Source organism: Cyrtonyx montezumae, unplaced genomic scaffold (assembly GCF_038088225.1).
Source record: "Cyrtonyx montezumae isolate F1298 unplaced genomic scaffold, pur_monq_1.0 scaffold_3, whole genome shotgun sequence".
NCBI lineage: Eukaryota > Metazoa > Chordata > Aves > Galliformes > Odontophoridae > Cyrtonyx > Cyrtonyx montezumae.
In genome coordinates, this window is record NW_027072034.1 from 94,915,107 (window position 1) to 94,942,848 (window position 27,742).

The following is a 27,742-nucleotide window of genomic DNA, read 5'->3' on the forward strand; positions in this document are numbered from 1 at the left end:
GCCAACCTTGTTTGCGAAGAATAAAAGTGAGATAAGGCTGGAATCTGTGAGTGTGGGATACAAGTGTCATGCTCTCAGCTTTTTCCTCATTTGCAGCAAGCTGCTTGATCTTGTATCCAGAGTTATACCGATAGCATTCAAGAATCTGGCCGTGCTACTTGAGTGGGGTGAACGAACTGTTGTTCCTTCACAAATCTCTATCTGTTGCAGGAAAACAGTGTCTGTTGGTGCTGCGGGTGTGCGCGCCTGCAACTAGAGTGCCAGGGAAACCACGGGTGAAAGAAAGAGCGAAAGAAGTCGCGCTCCCGAAGTTTGAGCCACAGAAGCCAGCGTGCCGCCGGGCCCGTCTCAGCGCCGGGGCAGCCTTGCACCTCGGCCCCGGGCCCGGCGGGCGGCCATGTGGGGAGGCCGGGGCGGGGCGGGAGGCGGCGCGGGGCGGGCGGGCGGCGGGGGGCAGAGGCACCGCGCTGCTGTCAGCGCCTCAGGAGCCGCGGCCGGGCCCGCGCTCGCCGCCGTTCCGCCGCGCTCCTCCGGCCTCCCCCGGCGTCGTCTGGCTTCGAGGAGGGCGGTGGCGGAGCGCGAGATGAACGGGGAGTGAGGCAAAATGTCTGAGAAAATGTCCAGCTTTCTGTACATCGGGGACATCGTGTCTCTGTACGCCGAGGGCTCCGTCAACGGCTTCATCAGCACCCTGGGGTGAGTGCGGGGCGGGCGACGGCACAGGAAGCGGACGGCGGTGCGCGCTGCCAGCCCGGCGCGGCGCCTGGAGGAGCGGGGAAAGTAGGAAGTGCGGAGGAGGACAGGGGCAGCGGGGAGCGCTCGCGGCCCGACCCGGCTCCGCGCAGACCGGCTCGGCTTGGCTCGGTTCGGCTCAGCCCGGCGCATCCCACCCGGAACGCCCCGGCCCGAGTGCCTGCGTGCGCGCCGTGTTTGTGACCGCGGCTGCCAAGCTTCTGATGTCTTTCTTTCTTTCCTTACTTATTTCTATCTGTTGTTATTTTTGATTTTGGCGTGCGTGTGATTTACTGCGGAGGTGCGAAAGGACAGCAGCTTGGGAGCGCTTTGCCGCTCGCTTGCTGAACGCGCGCCCTTTCGTCGTCCGTGTTCCGGTGGGGTATTCCCTGCGGTGGGCAGCAGCCAGCCGCTCCTAAACTGAGACTCCGTTCCGTGGGGATGCTTATTTCACGAGCTGTGCTTCCTCTGTGCAGGACGAAAAGATGCGGTGCGTCCGTGGCTGCCCCTCTCCTGCTTGTTCTCGGTTCTATGTGTTTCTCATTGCCCCTTGGTATACCACACACCCACAGGGACGTGCCTCCGGGTGTCCAGGAGCACGCTCGTCTTGTTCTTCACTCATGGCGCGGCGTGGCTGAGGTGACAGCCCCTAGGGGTCTCCCTGATGTGGGGTCCCAGTGCCTGGGTGATGTGGCCAAGGTGAGTGTGTCCCTGAGCATGCCCTAACTACATGCTGGTGGGGCAAATCGTAGCAGTTCAGTCCATGAGGCAGCTCAAGCCCTTGTTGAACATCAGTTTTTGCTTCCCAGACATCAGCTGTACCTTCAGAGCGCCAGTTAAGCAAATGCAGTCCGTGCTGAAGTGGACCCTTAGTTCATGAAGTGTGCCCAGTTCCTGTTGCTGAACTGCTTGTGCTCTGAGGCCTGACAATGGGGCTATGAGTGAGGCAGTGTTAGGATAGCAGCAGTGATTGTGGGGGAACCTGCTGCGGTACCCTTACTGGAAAAAGATAGTGTGTGTAGTCCTTTATATTTTTTCGAATTTATGATTACTTCCTATCCTTGTGTGCAGTCATTTCATCTGTTAAATATTTTTCCGTGGTCTGTTCCTCTATTTGTTAATCTCATGCCTTTTCTATCTGATTCTGTATCGTGTCTCACATCTCCTTTTATTTTGCTGACTTGTAATTTTAAATCCTGTCTGAAAATGTTTGCTTTCTGCAGCTGCTAGCCTCTGGCTATTGTTTCTTATTCTGTAGCCCCTGCTTTTGTGTCCACACGGTTTGTTGTTGAGTTGCTGGGCTCTGTCTCACTGCTGCATTCAGTTACCTGGTGACTGCTGAGCCTCTTGTCCCCAGGAGCTGGGGCAGATTGTTCACCCCAGCTTTATGGACAGGAAGTCAAGGCTGCAGTGTTCCTATGGCACAGGGGAGTTCTTCTGCAGAAGGCACTGAGCCTAAGCTGACACCCTCACAAACATCTCTCCAGGCTTTCCTGTAGTAAAAACAAGCTAACACAGCTGGAGGATGCCATGAGGATGAGGCAGGATATCTGTGTGTGTCTCTCCTTCAGGGCTTTGAGAACACAAGGCAGCTCTGGCAGTTCTTCAGCATCCTGTGCTTTCCAGCATCCAAAGATGGCTATGCCATAAAGCTGAGGAGCTTGAAGGCCCCAAAGGAAAAGTGAAACTGCCAGTGGGAAACTCCCACCCCCTCTAAGTGGGAGTGCTGACCCTCTGCTGGTGGTGCAACAGTTGGGCAGACGTTGAAGGTTGTACTGCCAGGTGCTCTTACCTGTGCCAGCCAGCCTTTGGGCTGGCTGCAGCCAGGCAAGAGGCAAATACCAGTAATTTCAGGGAAGAAAGCACAAGTAAGTCCAGGAGAGAGCTTTGCCCAGCTGCACATCTGCTCTTCATCTGTGGCCAGTCTGCCTGCTACAGGTACTCTGCCACTGCCTGTGTGGAGGTGTCCCATCTTGCAAAGGTGAGGGAGAGGAGGCAAACACTTTGTGGCTCACACTCTGCAGTCCATCAATCTCATGTAGCTGCAAGAACTTCAAATCCAGCTTGGATCTCTGCAGCAGGGAGAGACTGCTGTTTATTTTAAGCTAAGTCAAAGGCTAATTGTTTCTTAAACAAAGTGTGAGTGAGGCCACACTATAAATAAGGTAAAAAGGCACACGTAGCACCTCTCCAGGCTGGGGATGCCCATGTATAAGTGGCCTTATTCCAACAGATCAGTGCTGAGTTGAAGATCCAAGCAAAGTCTAGGTTTCATGCATTGTGGAATATGTAGAAATATTCGTGTGATCAGTTTTCTTCATGAAACTTAAAGTCAAAGGAAAGATGAAGCTGAACTGTGCAGATTGATTGTAGGCTCAGCTTAATTCCTGCTGGAGCCCAGGCATGGGAACTTTAATGCTGAGCAGAGCAGGAAGGAGAGGAACAGTAGTTCTCCCTTGTTTGGCATCTGGGGACCAGGGCTCCTTGCCCTCTGTCCAGGTGAGCATACCCGGGGGTGCTGTGAGGACAGCAGTGCCTCTGCACACCTCTGTCTGCAGAAAGGTTTTGGGAGTTACTGGGGCAGCAAGGTTCTGAGAGTGGGGCTTAGAAGGCTGGGCACTTCTCTGGGATGAGAGAAACCTGCTGTCCTTGGTGCAGGGCTTTTGTTTTATTTACTATAAACATCTGTTGAGTGAAACAGAGCAAAGACTCTGCTGTCAGATGTGATCCCATAGTCAGAAGAGGAAACTGAGCGACTCTTCCGTATCTCGAGTTGGTGCTGGCTGGGGGCAGGGAAGTGAGGCAGTCTGCTCCCAACTCTTACTCTTTTTTTTCCATCTGTAGAATAGGGTTGTGGTGAGGTTTTGAAGAGGCATGAAAGCCTGTCTTCAGAAGGATGTTGTAGGCTATGGATCCAGATGGACCGGTGCACCTCAGGGACATCTTATAGAACATTTTAAAGCTAGCATTCTCTGTTGGATGCTGCATGCTTCAGATACCTGAGGTACAGAGGTCTAAGCAATTGCCTGCACTTTTTTTATTTGCTTGAGTTTGGGTATTCTGGATCTAGATACGGCTCTGAGGTGCTGGTGATGTGTAATCTGACTTTTCCAATCCCGGAGGTTGGAGTTGTTTCTTTTTCTCTGCTTCCTTTTTTTAAAAAGGAGAATGCTTCTATGTATATAAACTGTTCAACCTGTGAATTGGTACAGAGAAGTGTTTAGGAGAAGGAATTTGCAACCATGGGTAATTTTTCTGCAATTTCAAAATAGGTTTTGTACTAGTTTACTGAACTATGCTAATAATGTGTTTTTTCCCCTCGGTTTTAAACTCTTAAGAGTGTGTGTCAGCTCCTGCACAGTGTGAGGCTTAATGCCTTAGATGCAGTGTGTGGCAGAGCCAGGCGTTGGATCCGGGTATCATAGATTGTCTTACAGTGGTATCTGAGCCTTAGGACCACCTTCCCAGTGCTTTGGCAGTAAGTGTGGGCACTGATGTGTGCTGGGAATTGGAGCTACTGCTAATGTACAATGAGAGGAAAATATGTTCTCAGCTGGGGAGGCGGAAAAGCAGTAAATATCCACAGGAGCCAGCATCAGCTGCTGGGAAGTTTGACAATGGGGCTGCCGGTCATGGTGGGTAGCTGCGTTCCTGGCTCACCTCTGCACAGCTGCTGCAGTGTGGGGCCACAGGGACCTCACTCACTGAGTGTGCTTAATGGGGAGCATGGCAGGGGCTACCTGTTGGGTGGTGCAAGCATTTCTGATGAGCAGCAAAACGAATCTGTGATTTCATAAGAACGTCCTAAGCTGGAAGGGGCCTGCAGGGATCATCAAATCCATCTCTCAGCTCATTTCCTTGAGTTTAGCTCTTTTTTGTCTCAGGCAGCCTCTCTCACTTGACTGAACATTTTTTTTTTTTTACTTTAAATGAGTATCACAGTTTTGTTAAGTTCTGCCACTAGGCTGTAGTGCATTAGTTGTCTTGCTAAATTTGGACTTGATGTAGGCAGCATCAGTCATGTTTTGTGAAGAGATGAGATTAATTAGAAAGTGAACAGTGTAAACCAAAATACTGCAAACACCAGAAAGGCATGTGGTAAGAAATGGTGCTAAAAGTTGTAGTTACTGATGATGCTACAACACGCAAGTGCAGTATTTTCATATGTGCACCTTTTTGTTTTTTGTCATCCTTCTCTTACACTGCCTGAAATTGTAAGCTATGGTAGAAGAGTACCGTATACGTCCTTTAATTAATGGCAAATTTTTCTTTCTTTTGCCAGCCAACAAAATGTAATTAGTCAGGAGAGAATAAAAAAGCCTGAAGAAAGTGAAAGTGGCGTAACTGGAATAATGCATAATTTAATTCTGATACATAAGGAACACAGTAATATGTGGAACAGGGAGGGAAGATGAATTTCTTTCCTGTGGGCAGAAGCATTGCTGTGTTTTGTTACAGAGGTGCCTTATCCTCCTGATGAAACTTGTCAGTTTGATTCCATGTCTTAATAACTTTTCTGCTTTGCAGGCTTAGCATTTTCTCTTTGTCATCATCCTAAAGCAAAAGCACTGGTCTGAATTCTGCAGCTACTTTCAGTGTCTGCTGATGTAATCAAGAATGCAAATTGGCTCATTATGGGCCACTTTGCAGCTACACTGTGTTGTTCTTTTCTGTGATAATTTTTTAAAGTATGAGTTACATTATATGCATTATTAAATATCTTCATTGACTTTATAACAAATACTACATAAACAGAAATATATAAATACAAATCCGTGTCTTGCCTACCTTGGATTTCAGTACACGTATCAAAACTCATCTCCTCTGCAGTTATCCCCTCACATTAACAATTGGGCACTGCTCCAATTTTGCTGCTTGTAATGAACTTATTCTGATGCTCATCCCAAACAGCAGCACTGCCTTTAAATAAACAACGGCACGGGGCTTCCCACAAAGCACTGTTGTGGGAGTGTAGCAAGTCAGGAGCCTGCGGGGGCCGTCTTCTTCCAGGCATTCTGCCTGCACACAGAGAGCAGCTTGAGTGTGAAGGAGCACAGGAGTAGCCTTAGTTACAGCCTTATGATTAATAAGGCTATATGCTGAAACATAATATCCTTGTTTCAAAGAGCTCATTATCTGAGGACAAACAGAAGTGGAGAGTGAAGTGGGTTTAGGGAAAGAACCAATTGGTTTAAAGTAAAAGTGAGTTTACCCTAAGCTGTGTGTGCTGATAGAAATAAAGGGAGACTTAATTTTAAGTGGAGACGACTGGTGTGGCTATTACAGCTTCTGCAGTTCTTGGCAGGGCTGTGTGGGAAGCAATGAGTAAAGAAGGAAGATTGTTTAACAACTTGTAGGACTTTAAATTGTATTTAGCTGCCTTCTGCATAGTGAGAGGCTTAGTTCATCAGGCCTTACGTGGTCCCCAGGCGCACGACGATCCAGGAGCACCCTATATTTTGAAAGTGCCCCAGAAGGAAAGGTCAGCTCTGTCTGCAGTTGCTCCAGTGAGAGGCACTCACACCTGCAGGCAGCCGACGTCACGCGGGACCTCATGCTCTGCAGTGCTGATGGCACGGGTGCTGCTGTGATGTGTGATGAGCCACAGGGCCACGGCCCCTGGTGCTCGTTGGGGTCTGGTGTCTGCTTGCACTGAAGGGTCTGTTCCTTCTTGTACGAGGGGAGGAGCAGCAGAGTTCAGATGTGCTTGTGATGCACTCGATTAGGGGTGTTCATAGAAAAAATGAAGAAAGGAAATTGATGGTTCAGGATTTTACTTCATTTCCTTGTCTGTGCTCTGTTTTGTCACTTGTTTAGAGATGAATATTTTGGTGTGTTGCAGGCTCCTTACAACTGATTCTTTCAAACCTTCATTTAACGTTATTTTAAATCCGATCCCTTCTAAGTACTGGACAGCCAGTTCCATGTGTATGATCGCATGCAGACTCTGCCCATCATACGCCCTGGGTCCTGCTGTTTTCAGAGGTGCTGTTCCTTGACTTCCTGTACTGAGGGAGAAATGCCTGGGGATGAACATTTCTGCGTAGAAAGTTTTGGAGGAAATAGCAGGAACATTTCTGAGAACAGGATAAGCAAAGATCCTATCCGTTGGTTACCCCTGTTTTGATAAAGAAAGATCCTGCAGAACTGGCTGGAGTGCAGCCATGGTGCCTGCTTCTCCTCCTGAATGGCAGGCTTCTCTTCCTCTGCTCCTCTTAGCACTGGCCCAGCTTTTGGAGGCACTGAGACGGGGAATGATTTTACTGGGACCACAGTGACACTGTGGGCCATGCTGTCAGCTGCCCCCTGGCCATTATCCCATAGTAATGGCTTTGGAGTTAGCAGCTCCTGCACTGTTGGCTCTGCTCAGCTTTGTTCTTTAGCTTAGAGTGAAGTGGTAGAGAAGTCAGAAGAGCAAGATCCAGCCACCTTGTGTGCATGGGCAATTAGGTGTGCGTGATGCAATGGGCAGAACCTATGGGAAAGAAAGTTGATGTGAACAGAAACACAGGAAGAAGGACAATTGCTGAGGGTCTGCAGTCCCCTGCTGTCAGAAAATAGCTTTGAAAGCTACTGGCAAATTGCCTTATTCCTTTTGAAATTAATCTGCATAGAAGCAAGCAGGTTGATGCTGCTGCTGCTTGGTTTGCAGTTTCATATGGCAGAGGTCTGTGCTGGGGCTGATCTGGTCTCAGTCAAATGAGTATGTGATTTTATTCTTTCGCAGATCTTGGTGTTGGTTGGGAAAATGCGTAACAATACTGCCTTCCCTAGGAGAATGTCTGAGTTGCAAAATCAGTCCCTCAGAGTGGGAAATAGAAATAGTTTTAAGATTGCCTATGCTACCTTACACAGTTCTCTTTAAAAGCACAAAGCAGCCCTTACTGACACAATCCCATTCCATACTTGCAGTGTATGGCGGACTTGTTACCATAGCATTGGACATGAAATGCACTTAACAACTAAGGCTATACTTATTAAATTCCTGTAATCTCATAGATAACAAGCTTAAGACAGTTCATTTGAAATGCCCCTTTAGGTTGATTGCTACCACGTGACAGAAGGCATGGGGTTGGCAGAAGACGTCTAGAAAACGTATCAAGGTGTGGCTGTTGTCATTTGACACTGCAAATTGAACTTACTACAGGAGCCAACATTAAAACAGTAACCAAGTTTTTCTTCTTTGACCTCTGGCAGATAAAAATCGATGCCATTTGAAAGAAAAACAAACCCTGAAACTGGAGCTTTTCATACGAATCACAAAATACAGAAGCTTGTTATGATCCAACACTTGGACTTGTTATCTTGATTTTCTTTTAGAGGCCTGTTTGAATTTCAAACAGTTGTGTTTTTTTTTTTACCTGCACTTGACATATGTAAGTTAATGAGTGTTGCAGAGGCAGCTGAAAGCATGCAGTTGCAGAACAGAAAAACAGCTGCTGAAACTCACGGTAAGCCCCAGACTTTTACACCAAAGTGCCCACAGTTAACAGACTGAAACTCAGCTCATGGTTTTTTGTTCTCTTGTGCTGGCATTCCTCCTCACCTCTTTGCCTTGCCTGGGGTGCAAGCTGGAGTCCAGCAGGCACAAACCACCAACAAACCCTGCAGGGCATGTCTCGTTCTGCTGTGGGGAGTTTCATCTGGCTCCAGAGCACATCTGCAGTCTGATACCTGTGAAATTTTGGGTAGTTTTTCCATCTTGAGCTCTGCAATTTGGAAAGAGGGCAGCTGTATTGAATGGGACAGGTATAGTCTTATCCTAATGCAGCATCTGGGATTATTTGTGAAGTCCCAAATCCCAAGGCTTTATGAATTTTAAATATTCTAAACTTCCATTTAAGCAGAAGTGAATCGTTCTCCCTCATGAATGTGGAGAGAAGCTTGAAAACAGTAATGGTCACATGCACAGACATACCAAAGATGCGTAAGAAGTACCCTGAATTTAGTAGTGATTAAATGCCTTCTGGTGTCTTTGGTATCAGGGCACATGCTTTGCAGGTGGGGGTCTCACTACTGGTACAAGAGTGTCAGAGACTGGAACATTGGTTTTGACATGACCTTGTTGATATCGTTTAAAGTTGACTGAACTTGGAGATCAGTCAGGCTCTGCAGTTGTTCCAGATAGCTGAATCAGTGTCCTTTGCTAAAATATTCTCAGTCACCTTTTATGTCTGGTTAATATTTTCTTAGTGTTCAGAAACAATAAAAAAACTAAACAAAACTAGTAGGTTGAGTTAAGACTATCGGTTTTGAAAACAGTAGGAGCAGATCTTTCTAGTTATGACTGGTGAAAAATGTAAAAATGCATCGCTAAACAAGCTCCATTTATTCTGTTCAAAGATTAAAAGTTGTAAGGCTGATCTCCAAGTTAATTTTTTTCCCTTTGTTTAAAAAATAAAATCAAACAACTGTGCTGAGTGAAAAAGGTTAACTGCCTGTCATATTATTAATTTGGACATCCAGGGCAATTTCTGACTTTGATCATCATTTTCTTCCAAGGTAGTTTTTACTTTTCAGCCTCAGCTGATTGCAGCATGGTTTCCTTGCTGTCTGTCACTCATGTTGGTGTCAGTATATAGACTTCACTCCTCCCAGGTAGGAGAAACAGGGCACAGTGAACTTGACTCTGCAGACAGCTGGAAAGTTGAAGTTATGTGAAGAATTATGTGCAGTTTCATTGTTTTAAAATTCGTATGTAGAAGAAGAAATCAGATTTGCTGATGTAAAAATCAGACAGATGTCTGTAGTGCTTTTCAGATTGAAGACAGAACTTAGTAAATTAAGCTTTGACATTAAACAGGTGTTGTAAATATTGAGCTGCTGTAATAAATATTTTGGGTTTTATTGTTAATGTCACAAAAGGAAAGTTGAACTTTCATTGCAGTGGATACTGAAAGCTTGCATTTCAAATGAAATTTGCAGGAATCTTTGTGTATAGGATTATGTGTCATTGATGTCCTAGTATGCTGTTTATAATGTCTATTAGAACACAGAAAAGATATGTTTAAATATCTTTAAATAAAGATATCTTTAAATGATAAATGTAGGAAACAGAATTCAGTGGATATTGATTTTTTTTATTTTTATGTGAGTAATAATTTACTTCAATGGGTATAGTTGACAGTTTGTTATAATAATGTATGTATACTTCTGCTAAGAAAAAGTAACTAACAAAATAGCAGCCAAGATCCATGACAGTAGGCCCTTCACCTGAACATCTGTAGGCTTAAAAAACCTAAGTATGCTGTGAATAACAGGATACCTATTGAACAATATCCAAGTTGAGATTTCTGCTTCCTTGACTACCGCTCTAGGATTACTTGAGGATAAATGAGAATTTGGTCTTTAAGTCAGAAGCACTGCTGTGTACCCTGGGCAATTGCGGGATTCAGGTTAGAGGTGAGCTTGGTTTATGGTAGTGATGGCATTGCTTGCCGAAAAAACAACAAGGTCAGGACCTGGCAGGCATCAACTCCTGTCAGTATTAACTTTTGTAGTTGAACAGGTTTTTCTGCCAGTGAATGTAAAGACAAATTACTGCACACTTTATTTATTTTTCCCTATCCAGTAGTACACAGGACATAGTAAAACTGCTACACATAAAGTTATGTTACGACATCTCACTGGAGTAATGTTACTGTTAAATTGGGGTGGTGGAGTCAGACTCCTGGCCGTGGGACCATTTCACCTGTCTGTCTCTTTTCTGTGGCAGATTAAGCTGTTCACTGTGATTAAGCTCTGCCTAGCACAGTCGTTATACTTCAGTAGGGCTGGAAGAAGGACAGTGCTGGTCTGTATTTTTAGCTGTAGATCTACAGTGTTTTGAGAGGAATTTGCTGGAATAAGAGATGGGACGCAAGCAGAGGAATGTCTTACACAAGGCTGTTAACATGTTGTCATATATAATACAAGACTTCAAGTTCTGGGTTACTGTTCTGTTTTATAAATGTTGATCTAGTAAGATATTCAGTGCTAAGTTGCATACTTTTTTTTTTTTTTTTATCTTTGCTTATGTCATGGTAAGCCTTGGAGAAAGCCAGCTGTGATAAAACTGATCGGTTCATTACCATTTCCATGTGTCAAACTTTTAAAAGTATGTATTCTACAAACTCAGAATGATTTTTCTCCAATTAAAAAAATATGAATTGAAAAGAGTTTTATGCTTGCTGGTGTTTTTGTCATGCCTCATATGTTGGGTGCAACCTCACTGAAACTGGGTAATATAATTACTGCTCTTCATTTGTCATTGAATTATGACATAAAATCCTTCTCTTTTATGGAACAATGTAGCTGAAGCAATAAAAGTCCTCACCCAAAGTACATATACCCTGTAATTGCTGAGTAAAAGCTTAGTTGTGTGACCCAAGAAGCTGGGTCAGTGTTTTTCTTAGAAAGAAATTCAGCATTGACATGGCAAACCATATATGCCTAAGTGGATAGAACTGCTACATTGACCTAAGGAAAATAAAACTGAAATAATACAGTTGAACACTGTCGCCTCTGAAAACTGTAGTCAAAGGAACTTCCACTGTTTGATTTCTTCTATCTCCAAGAAAACATTTTTTTAATGTGTCCACTAAAAAAAAAAAAGAATAAATGGTAGTGAATAAATGATCAAGAAAATATTTGACAGCATCTCAGATTTTTCTTAAGAGTTCAACGGTCACGAAGTCTTCAAAACTTACATCATCGCTTGTGACTGTTGATAGCCTGGTATCACATGATGGATCCAACTTCCAAAGTGGAATTTGTGTTCTTGTGGAGCCACGGTATAAGGAGCAATCATAGAGAAATGTGCACCATTTAAAGAGAGTGTATGGAATTGATACGACCTCTAGTACTAGGACTGAAACCTTTTTTTTTTTATAAACCCATAACAAATCAGAAGAAAAAAAGAACTGGGCACGTTACAAGGAATCAAATATCTGACGGGGCTACCTAAGGAATGCTTTGATTGATGAGTTGCAGATGAAAGCAAAATGTTTTATGCTGTTGCATTTAAAGACTATCTAGAAGCAAACAGGCAATAGAGCCATGCTCAGAGAGCTAGGTGAGTCAATTGGGATGGTCAGATGCAATGACAGTGATTGATTTGATCTGGTTTTCCACAAAATGTAGTTGAGGAAAGCTTTGGATTGTTTTGTGTTTGAGCTTCTGCAAAGACTTGTGGACTTTAGAAGTGATCTTGCAGATCGCTTTTGGTTACTGTAGTAATGCCATTTCTAAGTCGAAATGAGATGTGATGTGGTTCATCCAAATAAACTCTTTGTTGGCTAGGTACTCTTACTGCCTTAGACAGAAGATCAAAGGATTGGTTATTTCAAGGAATGAGATTGCAGAGAAAGAAATTACCTTCCCATAATTTGCAAAATCTTCTGAATCAGATGCAAAACCTGAATCATCCACCTGAAGAATGTATTTGGCTTCCTGGAATGGACTTCAGAGCAGCTAGAAGCTTCCCAAATGAGAATTTGGGGAAGTAATTGGCTCTTATAATTGTCTTAAAATGTAGCTTCCTCTCAGAGTGGCAAGATCAAATTTTCTGTTCTCATCAGGCAAGTGCAGAGTTAAGAAGTAAAACAGTACATAGGAGGTGGGGGAAAATGAATGACTGGTACCATTGTTTCATGGTTATGTTATTTCAGATATTGTATCGTGTCTTTGGAAATGCTGGAGCTGGGGGGCTGCACAAGTCATAGCTGATGTGAAAAAAAAAGTATGATTTGCTGATGTGTAAGCAGGATGTGGAAAATGGTGCAGGAAATGTGATGTTTGCATGATAGATAAGAGAGAGCCCTGGTGCCAGCAGTATCTTGTGGCATCAGTGGAGTGTGTTGCTGAAGAGCCTAGATTTTTTTCTGCCAGAGAATTGAGAGTTATGGCCTTAGAATGATAGTTACAATTGACGTAGTCATGATTTATTTCAGGAAGTGGCCTGACAATTGCGAAGTCAGGCACCAAAGTAAACTGGAAATAGGAGAAACCTTTCCAAATTGTTTTTGTAGAGTCAAGAGTAAGCCGCCTATAGATCAAAGGAAAATTAGAAATTCAAAGTATTTCAGTAAGTCTTTGAGATTATAGGCTTGCATGAAACATGCCTGGCAGTGGATGAGAAAATTGAATTGTACTTCAGAAGTTTGATTTCAATATAAAGCTTTTTAAAATAAAGACATTTTGGGGCAGTGAGGACTGCATAGAACCAAACCCTGAACTGGAAATATTCAAGCCTGACTAGTAATGTGAACTTCTCTTGGACACATTTTACAAGAAAATATACCGAGGCTGAGAATTGTCTAGAGATTAGTGAGACACAATGAGCTAGGAAGAATTCAGTCTCCATTGCACTTTGTGGCTCATTTTTGTATGTAGTGCAAATATAGTGTGTGATAATGGATTAACTTGTAGTGACAAGTACATGAACTAAAGCATTCAGGCATAAGAAAGATTTCTAGTAAGCTGGAGTGAAAAAAAAACATTTTTCAGTAGCTACTTTTCATCCCATTATCCCGTTTTAGCAGAGGACATACAAGATCTAGAGGTGCTTTATCACTTTGATAAATAATGACTAAAAATGTTTGGACAGCTCTTCTTTCCAAACATTTCAGTCCTCTCAGTTTACTGAAATAATTAGAATCCCAGACTTGCCTGGGTGATGAAATGTCTTCAGGTATCAGCCATTGGGACGTTTTTCATGTGATGATTGACAAGTCAGATCCAAGTGCTTGATTTTAAGGATTTAACAAAGACATTCATTATTCCAATGAAGAGAAAAAAAAAAAAAGGGAACAGGTCATTTTTGCATCTAGAAAGAATACGGAAGTGCTTTATAAGCTGAACCACAAATATCTTCCACGAGTTTTTGATCCTTCTGCTCATGGAATGGAATTGAATTCATCTGCCAGAAATGCCTTCAGTGCTGTATGCTGGTAGCTCTTTCTGCACGTTGCTTTCTCCTGATCTCTGGGCTGCGTAGTCTGAGGTGGATTGCTGCTCCCCGTTCCCAGCACTTAATCTGCTGTGTCAGTTGTGGAAGAACAGGAAGTTCATTTTGTCCCCGTTACCAAGCTCAGGAGCTCTGAAAGAGCAGTTTGTGCTGGCAAGAGCATGCTTTGGAGTATCTTTTGCACCACTGACACTGCTTTGACTTTCAGCCAAAGTGTTTGCAAGTGTGTGCGGCTGGAGGGAGGGTGCTGAAAGGGAAATTTGCACAGTAAGGGTTCACACAACTCAGAACAGTCAATAGCAAATGATCATCTGCTGTCACTAAAGAATCAATCTGATTATGCATGGTTTCTACTTCTTAGCTAGCTTGAAAAATTAAGAGAATCTGAATCTCAGAATGCTGATGAGTTTTGTTTTCCTGTTGGTATTCAGGGAGGAGGCGATGCTCTGTTCTTGGCCCAGGTTAGGGGTTTATCTCAAGGGACTAATGACTGCTTCACTACTCAGTTGCTAGACTGAAGCTGGTATCTTCTGGGTAGACAGCGCATGTGATGGGACCGAAGATTGCTTGCAAGAAGTTGTCAGGTTTTCTGTATCAGTATAGATAATAAGTGGACAAAAGGCTTCTGCAGAACCTGATCTCTCCAAGGAGAGGCAATGGGCAAGGCTTCAATGGCTGGGTAGCAGCGCTTTGTGCTATGGAGCCTATGGGGCTGGTGTTCACACCTGAAACAGGCACGAGTGACCAGATGAATTTCCGTGTTTCTGGATTTCTGGTTTAAATTAGCCCTAATACTGAAGCAATCACTTTCAAATGGTCTTGGCCAGAAGGGATTGCTGGGGACCACTGAAATGGCTTAGTTTAGTCCTGCCATCTTTGTACATTGAGAGCAGGGGAAGTGGGAATTTGTGGCAGCTGATCATTTCCCTTCCAGGTGATGAACACCAGCTGCTGTCTGGTGCTTTGCATTGCCTGAGGGGATCAGAAGTGAATCTGACCCAAATGCCAGTTGAAAGTTCATCCCACAAATCTGACAAAGTCTGTGTAAAGTTAGTTGGCAGTACCTAGCTTAACTTTAATAAGTACTGTGATACTTTTTCCTGATTTCAGGACAACAAATTAGATACGAACTTTTGTATTAGTGCACAGTTTTATGTACAAACATATAGCTGTTTTCAGTTCTCACTTCTTAGATAAAGAAAATTAAGCTTCAAAGATAGAAATAAACAGAAATATGTTCTAAGACATCTTCTGATTGAGGAGTAGAAAAAAGAAACAACAGGTGTTCAAGCTTGTTTCCAGCTCGCATAATTGCTAATGCAAAGCTCCACACCAGAAAGGTGAACTGAACGCTGTGAGGTGCAGGAGCAATTTGCACTCCTTTTAAGTTGCTGAAGTGGTGAGCAACAGTATGCATTCAGAGGAATAATCCTCATCTCCACTTCCATTTCTTTAATAAAGATTATTCATTTTGGTTTAACTAATATCTGTTTATACGTAGAGTTAACAGCCCTGTTAACTCTTATGTCTTATGTAGGGTGCTGTGCTTGTGTGTAAGTAAACTGTGATACTGGAGACCACCTTGCCTGCTTGCAGAGCAGTTTTTCAAACCACTGAGGCTGTGGATATGCATTTATTCTGCAAGCTATTTTTTATGAATAGCTACATGTTACTGTTCACCGTCAAAACAGTTTATGTGAGTGCTTCTTAGCTCTCTCCAAGCAATGTGAGTTCATATACTTAAACAATTTAGTGCATGATTTGTGCTAGCTGAGTTGACTGTTGCTTGGAGACCGTCAGCCTCTGAAAGGTTGTAACGTGAAATGAATGAACAGAACTGATGTTTACTTTTGCTCTTTCCTGCATTTGGGTCAGCTTAGTCTTTTTATTGGATGTTGTGATGTATGAGTGTCACTCAAAAAAGTGTCAGCCGTCACCTAAGCCAATGCCGTTTTGATTCTGTGTGTCAAACTGGAAAATAATAGAGCTCTGCTTCTGAGAGGTATGTAGGGCAAGGCTGGCAGCTGCATTTCCCAGTGACAGAAAAAGCTTGAGCCCAGAAGGTCTGTTGTAGCAGGAGGCCAGACTTTGTGCTGCTCAGGCTGAAGCATCTCAATGTCCTCATAAGAGGAAGCGTTAATCAAAATATAGCAGACAAGTTGTTTATGTGAATGGTTGAGATTATCCCAGACAATGTAGTGCTGTTTGACTTGGAGAAAGACCCATATAACCATACACAAAGCTGCACTGTAGAGATAGTTGCTTGGCTTTGTGATTGTGTAATGAAATCTGGAAAGGTGATAAAAATGGAGCTGATTTGGGGTGGGGTGTCGTACTATCTCTTCAGATCAGCTCATAGCTGAGTATTTGATATTTATTATGCATGAATGAATAGAGAATTGTAGCTAAGGCAGCGAGCGGGTTTTTAATCTTAATGTGCCAGGCAGTGGGTTATCTTGTGATAAAGTGTAGCAGTCCAGGAGGCTTGTGGAGTGATAAGGAAAAGGTTAGAATGGCTTTTCTCTTCTGAATATTGTTGCGCAACACTAGATTGACTTTAACAGAACATTTTAAACAGGGGTTATGTACACCAATTAGTTTGTATAACATGAAACTAGATTTGAACTTTGGTATGCTCTTTTGTCCAGGATACCCTTGCAGGGAAAGTGTCCAGCAGGGCAGCATTGCTGCTGCTATTCAAAGTCATTGTTAGAGCCAGGGTAGCATGGATTGCACCATGTTTTAGGTTAACATTAAGGAGACCTTAGGGACTTAGGCTTGCCTGCAATTACCCATAACACTGTCCACCTATTAGGAAGAGATGGAGTACAGGAAGTGTCCTGAAAGGTGCAACAAGTTCCTCTGAATGGCCACTAAAATGTATCATGCTTACTTACCTTTTTCATTGAAAAATAATAGAGTGGCCCTAGATAACTGACATCTTTGAAGAGGGAAGTGTGTAGGATTTGAGTGCGTACCTCTGTGTTCCTTATTCCTCCCTTATCATATTGAGAGAAGGGAGCTTAGAAGAGATTATCTTGCAACAATTTGTTGACAAAAGCCAGTTACAGTGGCCACTTACTGTCACCCACTTTGTTCCAACCTCACTTATCTTCCCTATGGTTGTTGTGTAGTCTTTGGTAAACCTGTTCATTATTTTCTTTATTCTCCCATCGCTGTTAATATTATGTACCATTTTTCCCTTCACTGCAGAAGGTGATGGACTTGTTTAGCAGAGCCAGCCAAGAAACCTCCCGTGCTTCCCTGCAGGTTGCAGCTCAGGACTCTTCCCTGGGGTGCCTTCAAGCCTGTCCTGGCTTCCATCCCGTGCCATGCCTCCTGCTGGCTGGGCTCACACAGCCATTGCCTGCCTGCTGTTGTGATGAGTTACGATGGTGAAGGGAGAAGGGGAAATGTTTTTTTTCCCACATATACAATGAAAGGAAGCACTGCAGTAAACTAAGTGATGTAAAAAAGCCTTCCTGGTACATTACGTTGTAGCACTTTTTTCATCCTGTTCCGCTGCTCCAAGCCCTCAGTGGACCGGTGGGGACTGGTTGGCTGAGCTTGGCACTCTTGACAGGCTGCAGGTGCCTCTGCCAGCTGCTCAGGCTCCCTTGGGCACTGAGATGAGGCAGCTCGCCTTTGAACTGTACTTTCAAGGTCGTACCTCCATGGTACTCCTCTAGGTACTGTGGTTGCAGCAGAGCCAAGTGTGGTGGAGCACCTTGGCTTTCTCATCTGTCATTGTGGAGGCCACAAAGTGGCCTTGACGCCATGGGAAGGAAGGGACCTCTGCCCTGGGTTGAGGTGGAAGAAGAGAAGCTCTTGCATGTCTGAATACAGTTAGTTCAGTGCAGTGCCATTTCATTGCTGATGTGGTGAAAGGGATAATAAAGCATCCAGAAGTGAGGTAAAAGACAAGGCCGGTGGTGGGGTGGAGAGAGGAAATACTTGGAGATGTCTGCTGTGTTTCCTGTTTGTTTCTGAAAATTATGAGTCAGATCCCCCACAAACTAAAGAGATAGGTTTGAAAAATCATGAGATTTAAAATAAATAATCATGTGTGAATTTGTTCTTTTGGTATTCTGGTTTTGAAATGTAATTTCTGAAGGCCATCTTTCGTATTTCTCAGCAGCAGTGACAGCAAGAAACATGTGCTCTTCTCTTGTTCAATAAAAGCAGAGTTATATATATATGTGTGTGTGTGTATTCATACAGCATTGAGATATAAACCATTAGAAGAGGTAAAGAGACCAAGACAAGACTTGGAATAAAATGTGTGCTATCTTCTTAGTCATTCTAGAGTCAATTGCCATTGACCTTAAAAACATTCGCAATATGACTTAATTGTAACCCTCAAGCTGCTTTCTCTTTGGTTTATGATGTATATATTTTGGTATAGGAGTGAGAAGGTGCATCATTGCCTGCTTGAGAATAACAGTGCTTTGAGGTCTGATCCATAACAAAACATGTTACTTGTCCTGGAACTTCCTCAGGTAAAATGTAGCTTGTATCGTTAAAAATGTGGATTTTATAGGATCATAATATAAGTGTTTGCACAGTGGTAATACACTTAAAAGGAAAAATGGATTCCATTCTTCCACTGGCTGTATCACTGAAGTGTAAGCTTTTCCAGAAGATACGGTTTATTTGCCTGCCACTTAATTCCTGGTTATTGCATGTAATTGATCCAGAACTCTAGTTCTCCAAGCAGAAAGCAATTACTTGCAGGCACTTTTCCTCTGTTATGGTGTCAGGATTAACTGTATGAAGAGACCTTGAAACGCTTTGATTCAGCTGAAAAGAATGCTGCAGAACTGGAGGGCCTTCAAGTAAAAGGCCAAATTCACATCTTTGTAACAAAACTTGTTGTTAAGACACACCTCAGAAGGTGATATAACATTTGGACACCTGACAGCACAGCCTGCGAGTCAGCGTTGTTCAGCACTCAGCAGTTGCTGCTCTGATATTTATGTGATGATTAAAAATGCTTTCCCTGTTCAGCTAAATAGTGTTGACTCTGAGAGCACAAGTGGACACTGGGTCACGAATGAGACCATTTTCCAAAAGTCCTCCAGCTGCATCAGTGTTAATAAATTAACACGAGCTCACAGGTGTCTGTTGCAGTGACCTACCCCTACCGCTCCTGGCATGACCTTGTCACTTGTGCTCATGCTGTCACCAAGATCTGTATGGGAGCAGGAGGACTCCTGGAGAGTATGACCACCCCACCCTGTCTTCAGCATGAGACTCTGGTGGTATAGATGTGGGCTTTTCTGTGCTGCTTCACCTAATAGCCTGGGAATGTTCTTGGGCATGTTTGATTTGCTGTTGTAGGGATAGCCTTGCTGCATTGAAGCCAAAATGGGTGCCATTCACATTGAGGTCAATTTGGGGAAGGGCTGAAGAGTTTCTGAAATAGGAATCTGCTTATTATGGCATTTTTTTCCCATATTAAAATAATAATTACGAAAGATTCTCAGGGCCAGTACTGCAATTCACTAGATTCTTTTACACCTTCACAGAAGTTGCTGTCTTGCCATCTTATTTAGAGCTGCTGTTTCTTGACTCTCCCACTTCCCAGCTACTTCACCGTATGGAAGGAGCATTTCCTGCCATTTCCTCTATGGGTTGCTACTCCACATTGCTGCCTTTAACTGCTCTTAAGCGAGCAGGTACAGGTTGGGTGTAGGTGTGGCAAAATGCTTCAAGAGCTGCTCCCAGCTACTGGGAAAGCAGCACTGAAATAATCTGGAACAGCTCCCAAAATGATCTGTCCCAGTGAGAAACTGGCTTTGCTTAGTTTAAAACCAACTAAATGTAACAGTAGTTTTCCAGGTGTTTTTTGTTTGGAAGACTTGTTTATTTTGCGCCAAAGAAACAAAAAAGCAAAGAGAAATCTGCAAGGGTACCTGGCCCAGCTGCAAACATTTGTAAACATTTATCATTGCAAAATGAAAATTAAAAAAGAAAACACTCTTTTGTTTAGAAAATTGGAACACGTGTTGATGTAAAATGTTCTCTTATGCTTTAATAGCTGTGCATAATTCTCATTAGCATCAATGAGAGCTGGACACATATCAAAGAATCAACAGACCTCTTTCAGACAGATCTCACGAGCCAAGTCCAAGTCCCTGCAGGCAGAAGTCAGTGATGAAACCAGCAGTGGGATTCTGAGAACTGATTTACCTGCTGGATACAGCGTTGTGGTTCTAACACTGTTCAGCTGTGAGCTGTGTTCTTTTATCTGAAAGAAAACAGGTCTGCGGTCTGCTTCCAGAGCACTGCTTTCACCAATAGGTTCTGAATGGGCAAGGTTTGTGTCCTGGAGTCAAGCTCAGATTTTTTCCCAGAAGTAATGACACAAGTCCTGGGGTGTGAGGGTGGCAGCACAATAGTGCCTATCTGCACTGGGGTGAGGCCCTGGGATAGCTGAGCCATGACACACTGAAGAACAGATATTAAAAGCCATGGGACAGGCTCCTTGTTGCTATCAAATAGTGCTGCTTGACTGACTTCCTTGGAATTGCATGTGTTTGTGCTAGCTCTGGACTTGCTGCCTTCTGAAGACCTCTGAAATCAAGTAGATCCTTCTTCGGTTCCTAATGTGTAACCAAGTTTGGAAAACAGGACTTTGGTCAGCATTTTGATAAAGAAATGTTTTATATGCACAGTTTTATGCAATGACAGGGTTATTACTTATATGCTACAAGATCAGAAAAACACAATTTGATGTCCAGGACCTAAATTCCAGGTTGTGCTTACATTTGTATGTTCTGTGTATTTACATACGTTGTTATTTTTTTGTCTATATATATATTATTGTCACAAAAATTGCTGAGCTGTGTAGCAGTTGAGAATGGCTTCTTTAGTTAAACAGAGATATTTTTTACCTTGTAGTATTTCAGCTAAATGTAAGTTTCCTAATTATCTTCCTTTGCTTGTTCACCCTTTATATAATGAGTTGCCTTTCTGATGTGTGGGTGTGAACGCCTTAATTCCCGTTTTCAGTGATGAAGTTTTCTTTTTTTTTTAATCTTTTATCGCTTGACTGATGTTGGCACTTCTCAACACTATTTTTCTGAGTAAACCTTTCAATTTCATTAAATTATTTCATAGTGAGAATGCTAGAAAACTCAACCTTTCTACTTCCTTTCACTAGCATGTTGTACATCAATACAGACTTTTCAAGTGGATGCTCACAAATGTGCATTACAGCTGTAGACAAGGCTGAATAAAAAGCATGAATTCTTCTGGTATGAGTTGAATGCAGAATTGTTGTTGATTATGATCTATTCTATTCTATTCTATTCTATTCTATTCTATTCTATTCTATTCTATTCTATTCTATTCTATTCTATTTATTATTTGTGCTTTGCTGCCTGGGGCTGAATAGCCTTGCAACGAATTCTGCATGCCTGCTTGCTTTTGAGTCCAGATATGCTGTTAATAGGAGCTCCTTCTGAAATCACTCACGTACTGTAGAAATGGAAGTTACTTGGCCTGACAAAGACAAATTTGTGACTTACGTCTTTATATGCATTTTAAGAACGTAAGTTTGCCTACTTCTGAAAATCCTGTTAGTAATTAGTGGTCGTTACAGTGTCAGTGCTTCTAATGTGTGCTGTGTCAACGCACGTCATACTTTTGCCTCAACCGTGACTTTCTTGCATTGCTAGGGCTGAGTTGCAGACATGTTACGGATAATTATAATGTGTAAACAAGCAGAGTTAAAACTATTTGTTTAAGTAGCTCCTAAGCTGCTTAACATAGCACCCTGTTTGTGTTGGGCCAAATCCTGGGCTCGTTACAGTTTTTGCGTTCAGCGTGTTGCTAGTAGGATTAAAGATTAAGTAGAGGTACCACCAAAGTTACATCAAATTTAAAAACTTTGAAGGATGTTTTGGATGCTCTTAAAAGAAATACAGGGATATTTGGAGATTATCATGGACATTTGTGGTATGTGGTCTCTGCCCTGAAGAATGTGAATATAAAGCCTCAGTTTAGGCTTTGCTTGTATACTTTATATGGGATAATACCTCAAACATGCTGTAGCACAGCTGATGAGCAGAGGGTGACTTTTTTGGATTTATTTATACCATGTTCCACTTTCTAAAGTCTTTTATTAAAACAAACAGATTTCCGGTGTTAGCAAAATATTGTTTGTGCAGCTCTCTTTACCTTCTTTATTTGGTGTGTAATTAGCTAAAATGGTCCCTCATAAATGTCCTAGCTGAGCAAGCTTAAATGAAACTGAAAGCTTTTTCTCTTTTGTTCCCACCACACCTTGGTGATTGGAATCTTTAGAAACAAACTGTATCAGAAACAGCAGATGGACAAGGGGGAGAGAGGAGTCCATGTCCAGGTGTTTAATCATCCTGTTCTGCATCTCCTATTCCTATCCATCCTAGAAAAGGTTGATATTGCCACCCTCTGGAAGTGCCTGTCTTCTTCTCCTCTCCTTGCTGTTTCTGAGTTATTTTGTCAACAGTAAATAATGATGCTTTGTACCACTAGAAAGTTCAAATGCTTATTTCCTGGGCAAAATAAGTATGCCCCAGTTAATTCAGGCTAAGAAAATGGCAGAATTAAGGCTGAAATCTAGGAATTATGTTTCCTCCCCTGCACTGCAATCTTTAAGTAGCACTGTGTTCTATTATTACCAATTATTTGAACTCTATTGTTATTTATTTTAATTTACACAGTGTTTTAAAACTAAATATAGCTATAAAATGGACAAACATTCTACTGAAGGGGTTTCTGAAGCTTTTACAAACTAAAGGCATGACTGGACATAACACAATACAAAAGAATAACAGAGTGACATTCAGGATTTATAGCTGCAGTACTTAATTGAACAGGCAAAACTTTTTTCCCCCTCTGACATGTTAGCGTGCAGGTACAGTTACAAGGATATATCAGATAAGAAAAATCTGCAGGGCTGCTTGTTAGTGCAATTGTTAGTGCAATTGTTAATGCAGCTTTGGCACTGCCTGCTGGCATGCTGTTGCTCCATTTCCCAATATGTGCTTGGTACTGTTCTTTGTGCCCTCTGTCTCTTCGGTGTTAAATAGCAAAACCCTGAGTAACCAACACAAGCATTTTTCAGCGTGGTAAGATCCACTGAGTGTTCCTGTCTGTGCATCTGGCATAAAATACACCCTCATTCTTGTTTTACGCTGAGGATGGCTTGCGATGAAGTTTGTCAGCTGTTTGAAATATTTCGGATGTACAGAAGGTTTTTTGTTTGATAGTTTTCCCAGAGTTGGGGTGTTTATTTAATAGCTTCTTTCAACCTGTGGTTTGTGCTTGTACTAATTAAGATTTGTTCCAAAAAAGAAGAGTGAAATTATGAAAGTTAGAGGCAAACAAGAGTCAGACTAGTCTCTCTTTACTGCTGTGCCTCATTGGCATGTTATGCATTTATTGTGTAAAAGAGATTGCAGATATGAAGAGGATGAAAAATCAAGCTTTGGAGAGGAAGGAGACAGGAGAAAAGAAGAAAATTTCATTCAGTGGAGCTAAATCATAAAGCTGTAAATCATTTGAATCGGGATTGGTATTCAAAAAGGAGTATGAACTCACATCTTGGGAAGGGTGAGGTATAATAACTCCAGTTTTGGCAGCAGACTGCTTGAGGCAAGCAAGAAGTGGGCTGACCTAGATGCCTGATAAGAGAAGATATGAAATGAAAAGTGGGTGGACCTGGCAAAAAACTGGGTGGACCTGATTGTTTTGGCACTTGGGTATTTGGTACTTGATTTCCAGGGCAGCAAAATTTTAATAACCTATTGTTTGTTACTGGTTGGCTCCTTAGTAGTATGACTAGCACCTCTCTTCCTGAGTGGCTACTGCATGCTGGGATGCGGGGAGCACGGGAGAGGCTCTGTGGGTGAGAGCTGCAGTTAGGGAGAGGTGCTTTGGGCTGAAGGTGTTCTAGAGGAATGTTTCTAGTAGGGAGGTTCTGTGTGCGAAGGCATGGCTGTGGAATAAAAGAAGGGGAGGTTTTGAGGGCTGTTTCTTTGCTCATGAAAGGGTGCTGAGATCAAATCTTTGGAACATTGTCTCAGCATGATTTGTGAACTGATGCTGAACAAAGGTTGGCCTTGGCTCCACTAGCAATTAAAACGTCCAGCTCCACTAGCAATTAAAATGTCCAGCTTCTCTTGCTGACGTCTATTGTCAATGTTGTCCCCTGTTCCTACTGCTGAGAAAATCAGTGAAATGATAATAACAGGAACTATGAGAGTAAAAGCTGGGCAACAAGGGAGCAAGTGTTTTCATTCTAACATGCTCTGGCTTTGTTTATTAAAGGGATAATAAAACTCTACATATGTAAAGTACCAAGTTTAGTTCTGCACATCCACATGTGTTAAAATAATTAGACATCAGTAGCTCTCTTGTGCTTTTTAACTAGTCACACAAACCTAGGATAGTTACATGTGTGAGGTAGCTGGATATAATATGCTAGTATTTTTGTCCCCTCTTGTAAGCTAAATGGATATAGGTTATGCAGCTGATATTCTAGGCAATCTAAAAGACACCTAACATGATGAAAGAGCCCTAAAATTCACAAAATCCAACATAATCTCTTTTCCACTATAGTATTTTTTTCTTACATTTTTCTTCCTACCAACATTGCCATACAGCATGCCTTGACCCTTGTGCTACAGCAGCAAGTTCCCAGAAACTTGTGGTATATTCACCTTTAGGCTGTGTTAGATAACCCAAATGGTGTGTAGGACATGAAGGCTTATCCAGCATATATGATTCATACCTAGAAACCAGGCATGTCCAACCTGTGGCCTGCAGGCTGCGTGCAGCCCAGTGTGACTGGCAATGCAGCTGCTCCCACCATGCACTATAAAGGTGGTGACTGTTCCCTACCAAGTAGGCCCGGACGTGTACCCATTGCTCAGCAACAGCCAAACCATCAGTGACTATTAATGCTGTGTCGACTGAAAGCAGGGTGTGGGGAGGTCAGTGCTGAGCAGTGCTGACTCCAGTGATGGCACAGAACTGTGTGAATTTTGGTACACTGGCTGGACGTAGATCTGTGAAGAGTGAAGAATATGCAGCTGTGCTTTCCATTTTGATGAAGGAGTTTGAGGGTAGGTTTCCAGATTGGAAAACAAATTGCTTTATGTTTGCAAGACCATTTTCAGTTGATATAAATATGTTACCGGCAAATTTTCAAATGGAACATATTGAGTTGAAATGAGACATGCATCTCAAAAATCTGATCCTGTCTCTTCACTGGACTTTCAAAAATCCCCATCTTACCAGAGAGAAATAATCTTCACTTCATGACCTTATCAGGTCATCGCTTTTTGGCAGTACGTATATTTGTGACCAACTGTTGTTGAGGATGAAGCACAGGAAGAGTGAAATTTCATCAAAAATTTCTGAGCAGGGTCACCTCTGCTGGTGCAGATTTTTATGAGCACAGCATGCAGCTCTTGTTCATCCCTGGTAAAAAATACATAGCTAATGGTAGTACTATGTTGGAAAAGAGTGTTTTGTAGCTAAGAATGTGCACTATCAAATAGTGTTATTGTGCTCTTTTATCTGTTGTAGTTTCCATGGAAATAAATAGGAGGCATTCCTTCTGGATTGACTCTAGGCAGTTCCTCTTCACTCTGTGTGGCTCAGGCAATCCAGAAGGTTGGGCACCCATGCTATAAACCCATCTATCAATATTTTCTGCCAACATACCTGCCTTATCAGTTGTACCTCTTACCTGTAGTCCTCTTCCCACCATTGAATTCTTCCTCCTCTTTCCCAGGATACACATTAAGACCCACTGGTTGTGCACACACGTTCTGCTTTTTTCTTTCAACAGAAGTCCCTAGAAAGGTTGCTGCTGTTCCCAGCAGTGGGAATTACCCCAAGTTGTTGTTTACCTGTTTCCATTCAGTGTCCAGGCCTGGAGTGGAGCAATTGTAGAGGCTACATGAGATGTTTGAAGCTGACTTCAGGCACATTCTGAATGCAAATAATGAACAGTATTCAGAGAAGTGGATTCTGTCTTCTTGATGTCAAAACACCAAATAGGAGTGACGGTATGTTTAACACTGCTTGTAAGTACGTTTGCAGACAGGTGTCACCTTATAGATGGACTTCATTGCCGCAAGATATTGTTAAATTGAATGCACCTGAACATGTTTGGTTTTACACGTGGAGCACTTGGGCAGATTTAACCATAACAGATGAAGGAAGAAGAAGATGCCTGTAGAACTCCGTACAGGTTGAAGCTTTGACTGCTTCACGCTATACGGTGCACTTACCTTGGTTTATACTAGCAGGGGGTTCAGAGTTGCTTCTTCTCCACTAAGAAGCAGGCCTTCCCTCCTGGACATGGTTTAGCTAGCTTTAGTTCTTTTTCAGTGTGACTTTGGTACATGCTAGTGTGAGGTGTCAGTGACTTCACTGCCTGTGAGTGGCACAGTGAGGAGCTACCCTTACTTCCTCTGAATTGAGCGGAAAAACTTTTGCTAGCTTCAGTGGTTGGTCAGCTAAGACAAGCTGTCCCATAAAGGTTTTTACTTCCAGATCCTAGTTCTGCAATTATTGAATACAAAGGGCTATGCGTAAAGGTCTGTTGCCACAGTTGTTACTGTGATTTGACTGATGATTTATCTGCGGCACCGCTGAGCTACTCTTCAACTTAATTACCACTTCTCTGCAGCGATTTCACAGTGGTATTGTGCACAAGGCAGATACTTGTTGTGTTCAAAGAAGAATGTGCACAAATAAAGATTATGTTGTACACGTGTAAGGAACTTGTTTGTCCTTTATATGCAGCCAACTGCATATAGAAAACTGAAATGTGGTCATGATGTATCTGACAGGTACTAAGTGATAACAGGAGGCACAAAGTAGTCTAGATTGAGAATTAAACAATTAAACCCTTCAAAGTCTACACAACCTTTTTAGTACCACAGTGACTTGAGTATTTGCTGAGTAGTTTAGACCAGTATTTAGGTAGTGAACACATTTACTTTATAATATAGTAAATTCTTCCTTTATAACTGAAGTCTTTATTAGCTGTCTTCGGCCTCCTATGCAAAACAGTAAGCAATGCTGGAGATGCTGTGCTGTGGTCTGATGGAAGCTGCAGATGCCCAGGATCTTTTATGGTCAAGTCTGTTGTTTGATTTCACCACTTGGATTAATTGCTTGCATTTTGTGTGGATTGTTACTACTGGTTGTTCAGTGCATCTACGTGGTAGGCTTCAGCTGCTCTCTGCCCCTCTTTAAGAAATGGGATTTGAGTATACTGAGTTCTGCACTCAGGAAGAGTGCTCAGTGTTTGAGGGGCCCCTTTTGCCCCAGTCTGCAGCAGGGGCTGAAGCCCTCACATTGTGAGCTGCGGGAAACTCAGCTCTCTCTACAGTACCATAATAAGTGCCTCTGAGTGCTCCTGAAACTCCTGGAGTACGTTCATTGTATGAAAATATTGGTCATTAAATTGCAGGAAGACTGTTGTACAGATAAAGCAGTACTTTATTCAATTTTTTCTTTTTTTTCCCCTGTGTGGCAAGGTACTTTGTAAGAAACAAAGGTGCCAGAAGCTGAACAAGGCCTCAGGAGATGTTTCAGTTCTGCTGTGTGGCTGCCCCGCATCAATTAATCTGTTTTAGCTGTCATTTCCTGCCCATGGGATGGGAGCAGTAGCCATTTCGTTCTCCTTTGTCTGCCTTGTCTGATGTCTTTGGTCCCTGATGACCGCAGAACTCATTTATGGTCCTTTGTGCCTTTAGACAATGCTTAAATGAAAGTGATGAGTAATAAGTACTTAATGTCTATGTTCTGAGCCTAGGAAGTCCTGCATGCATTTGAACGCTGCAGCTCACCATCTCAGAGGGTGTGCAGGATCCTGTTAGTTTTTCTCAACGCTGACACCGTGTTTTGTACATGGCTTTTGTTACAGTATTGGGGTGCTGTTAGGAGCATTTTACATTTTATCCACAGTTAGAGTTGTCTCTTGGGTACAGATGTCACCAAGAAGCACAGGATGTGCCTTGTGAGTCACGCTACTTCCCACATACCGCCCTCCAT

The 27,742-nt window shown here is 42.7% G+C and overlaps 1 protein-coding gene across 1 annotated transcript in view; it reads left to right on the forward strand.

The window, feature by feature from the left end:
- Positions 1-502: 502 nt before the first annotated feature.
- ITPR2 (inositol 1,4,5-trisphosphate receptor type 2) overlaps positions 503-27,742 on the forward strand; it is a 255,879-nt gene continuing 228,639 nt past the window's right edge. Inside the window, exon 1 of the mRNA XM_065742442.1 lies at positions 503-696. Within this exon, the coding sequence (XP_065598514.1) occupies positions 605-696 (92 nt within the window). The 5' untranslated portion in view covers positions 503-604. The remainder of the gene's footprint in view (positions 697-27,742) is intronic.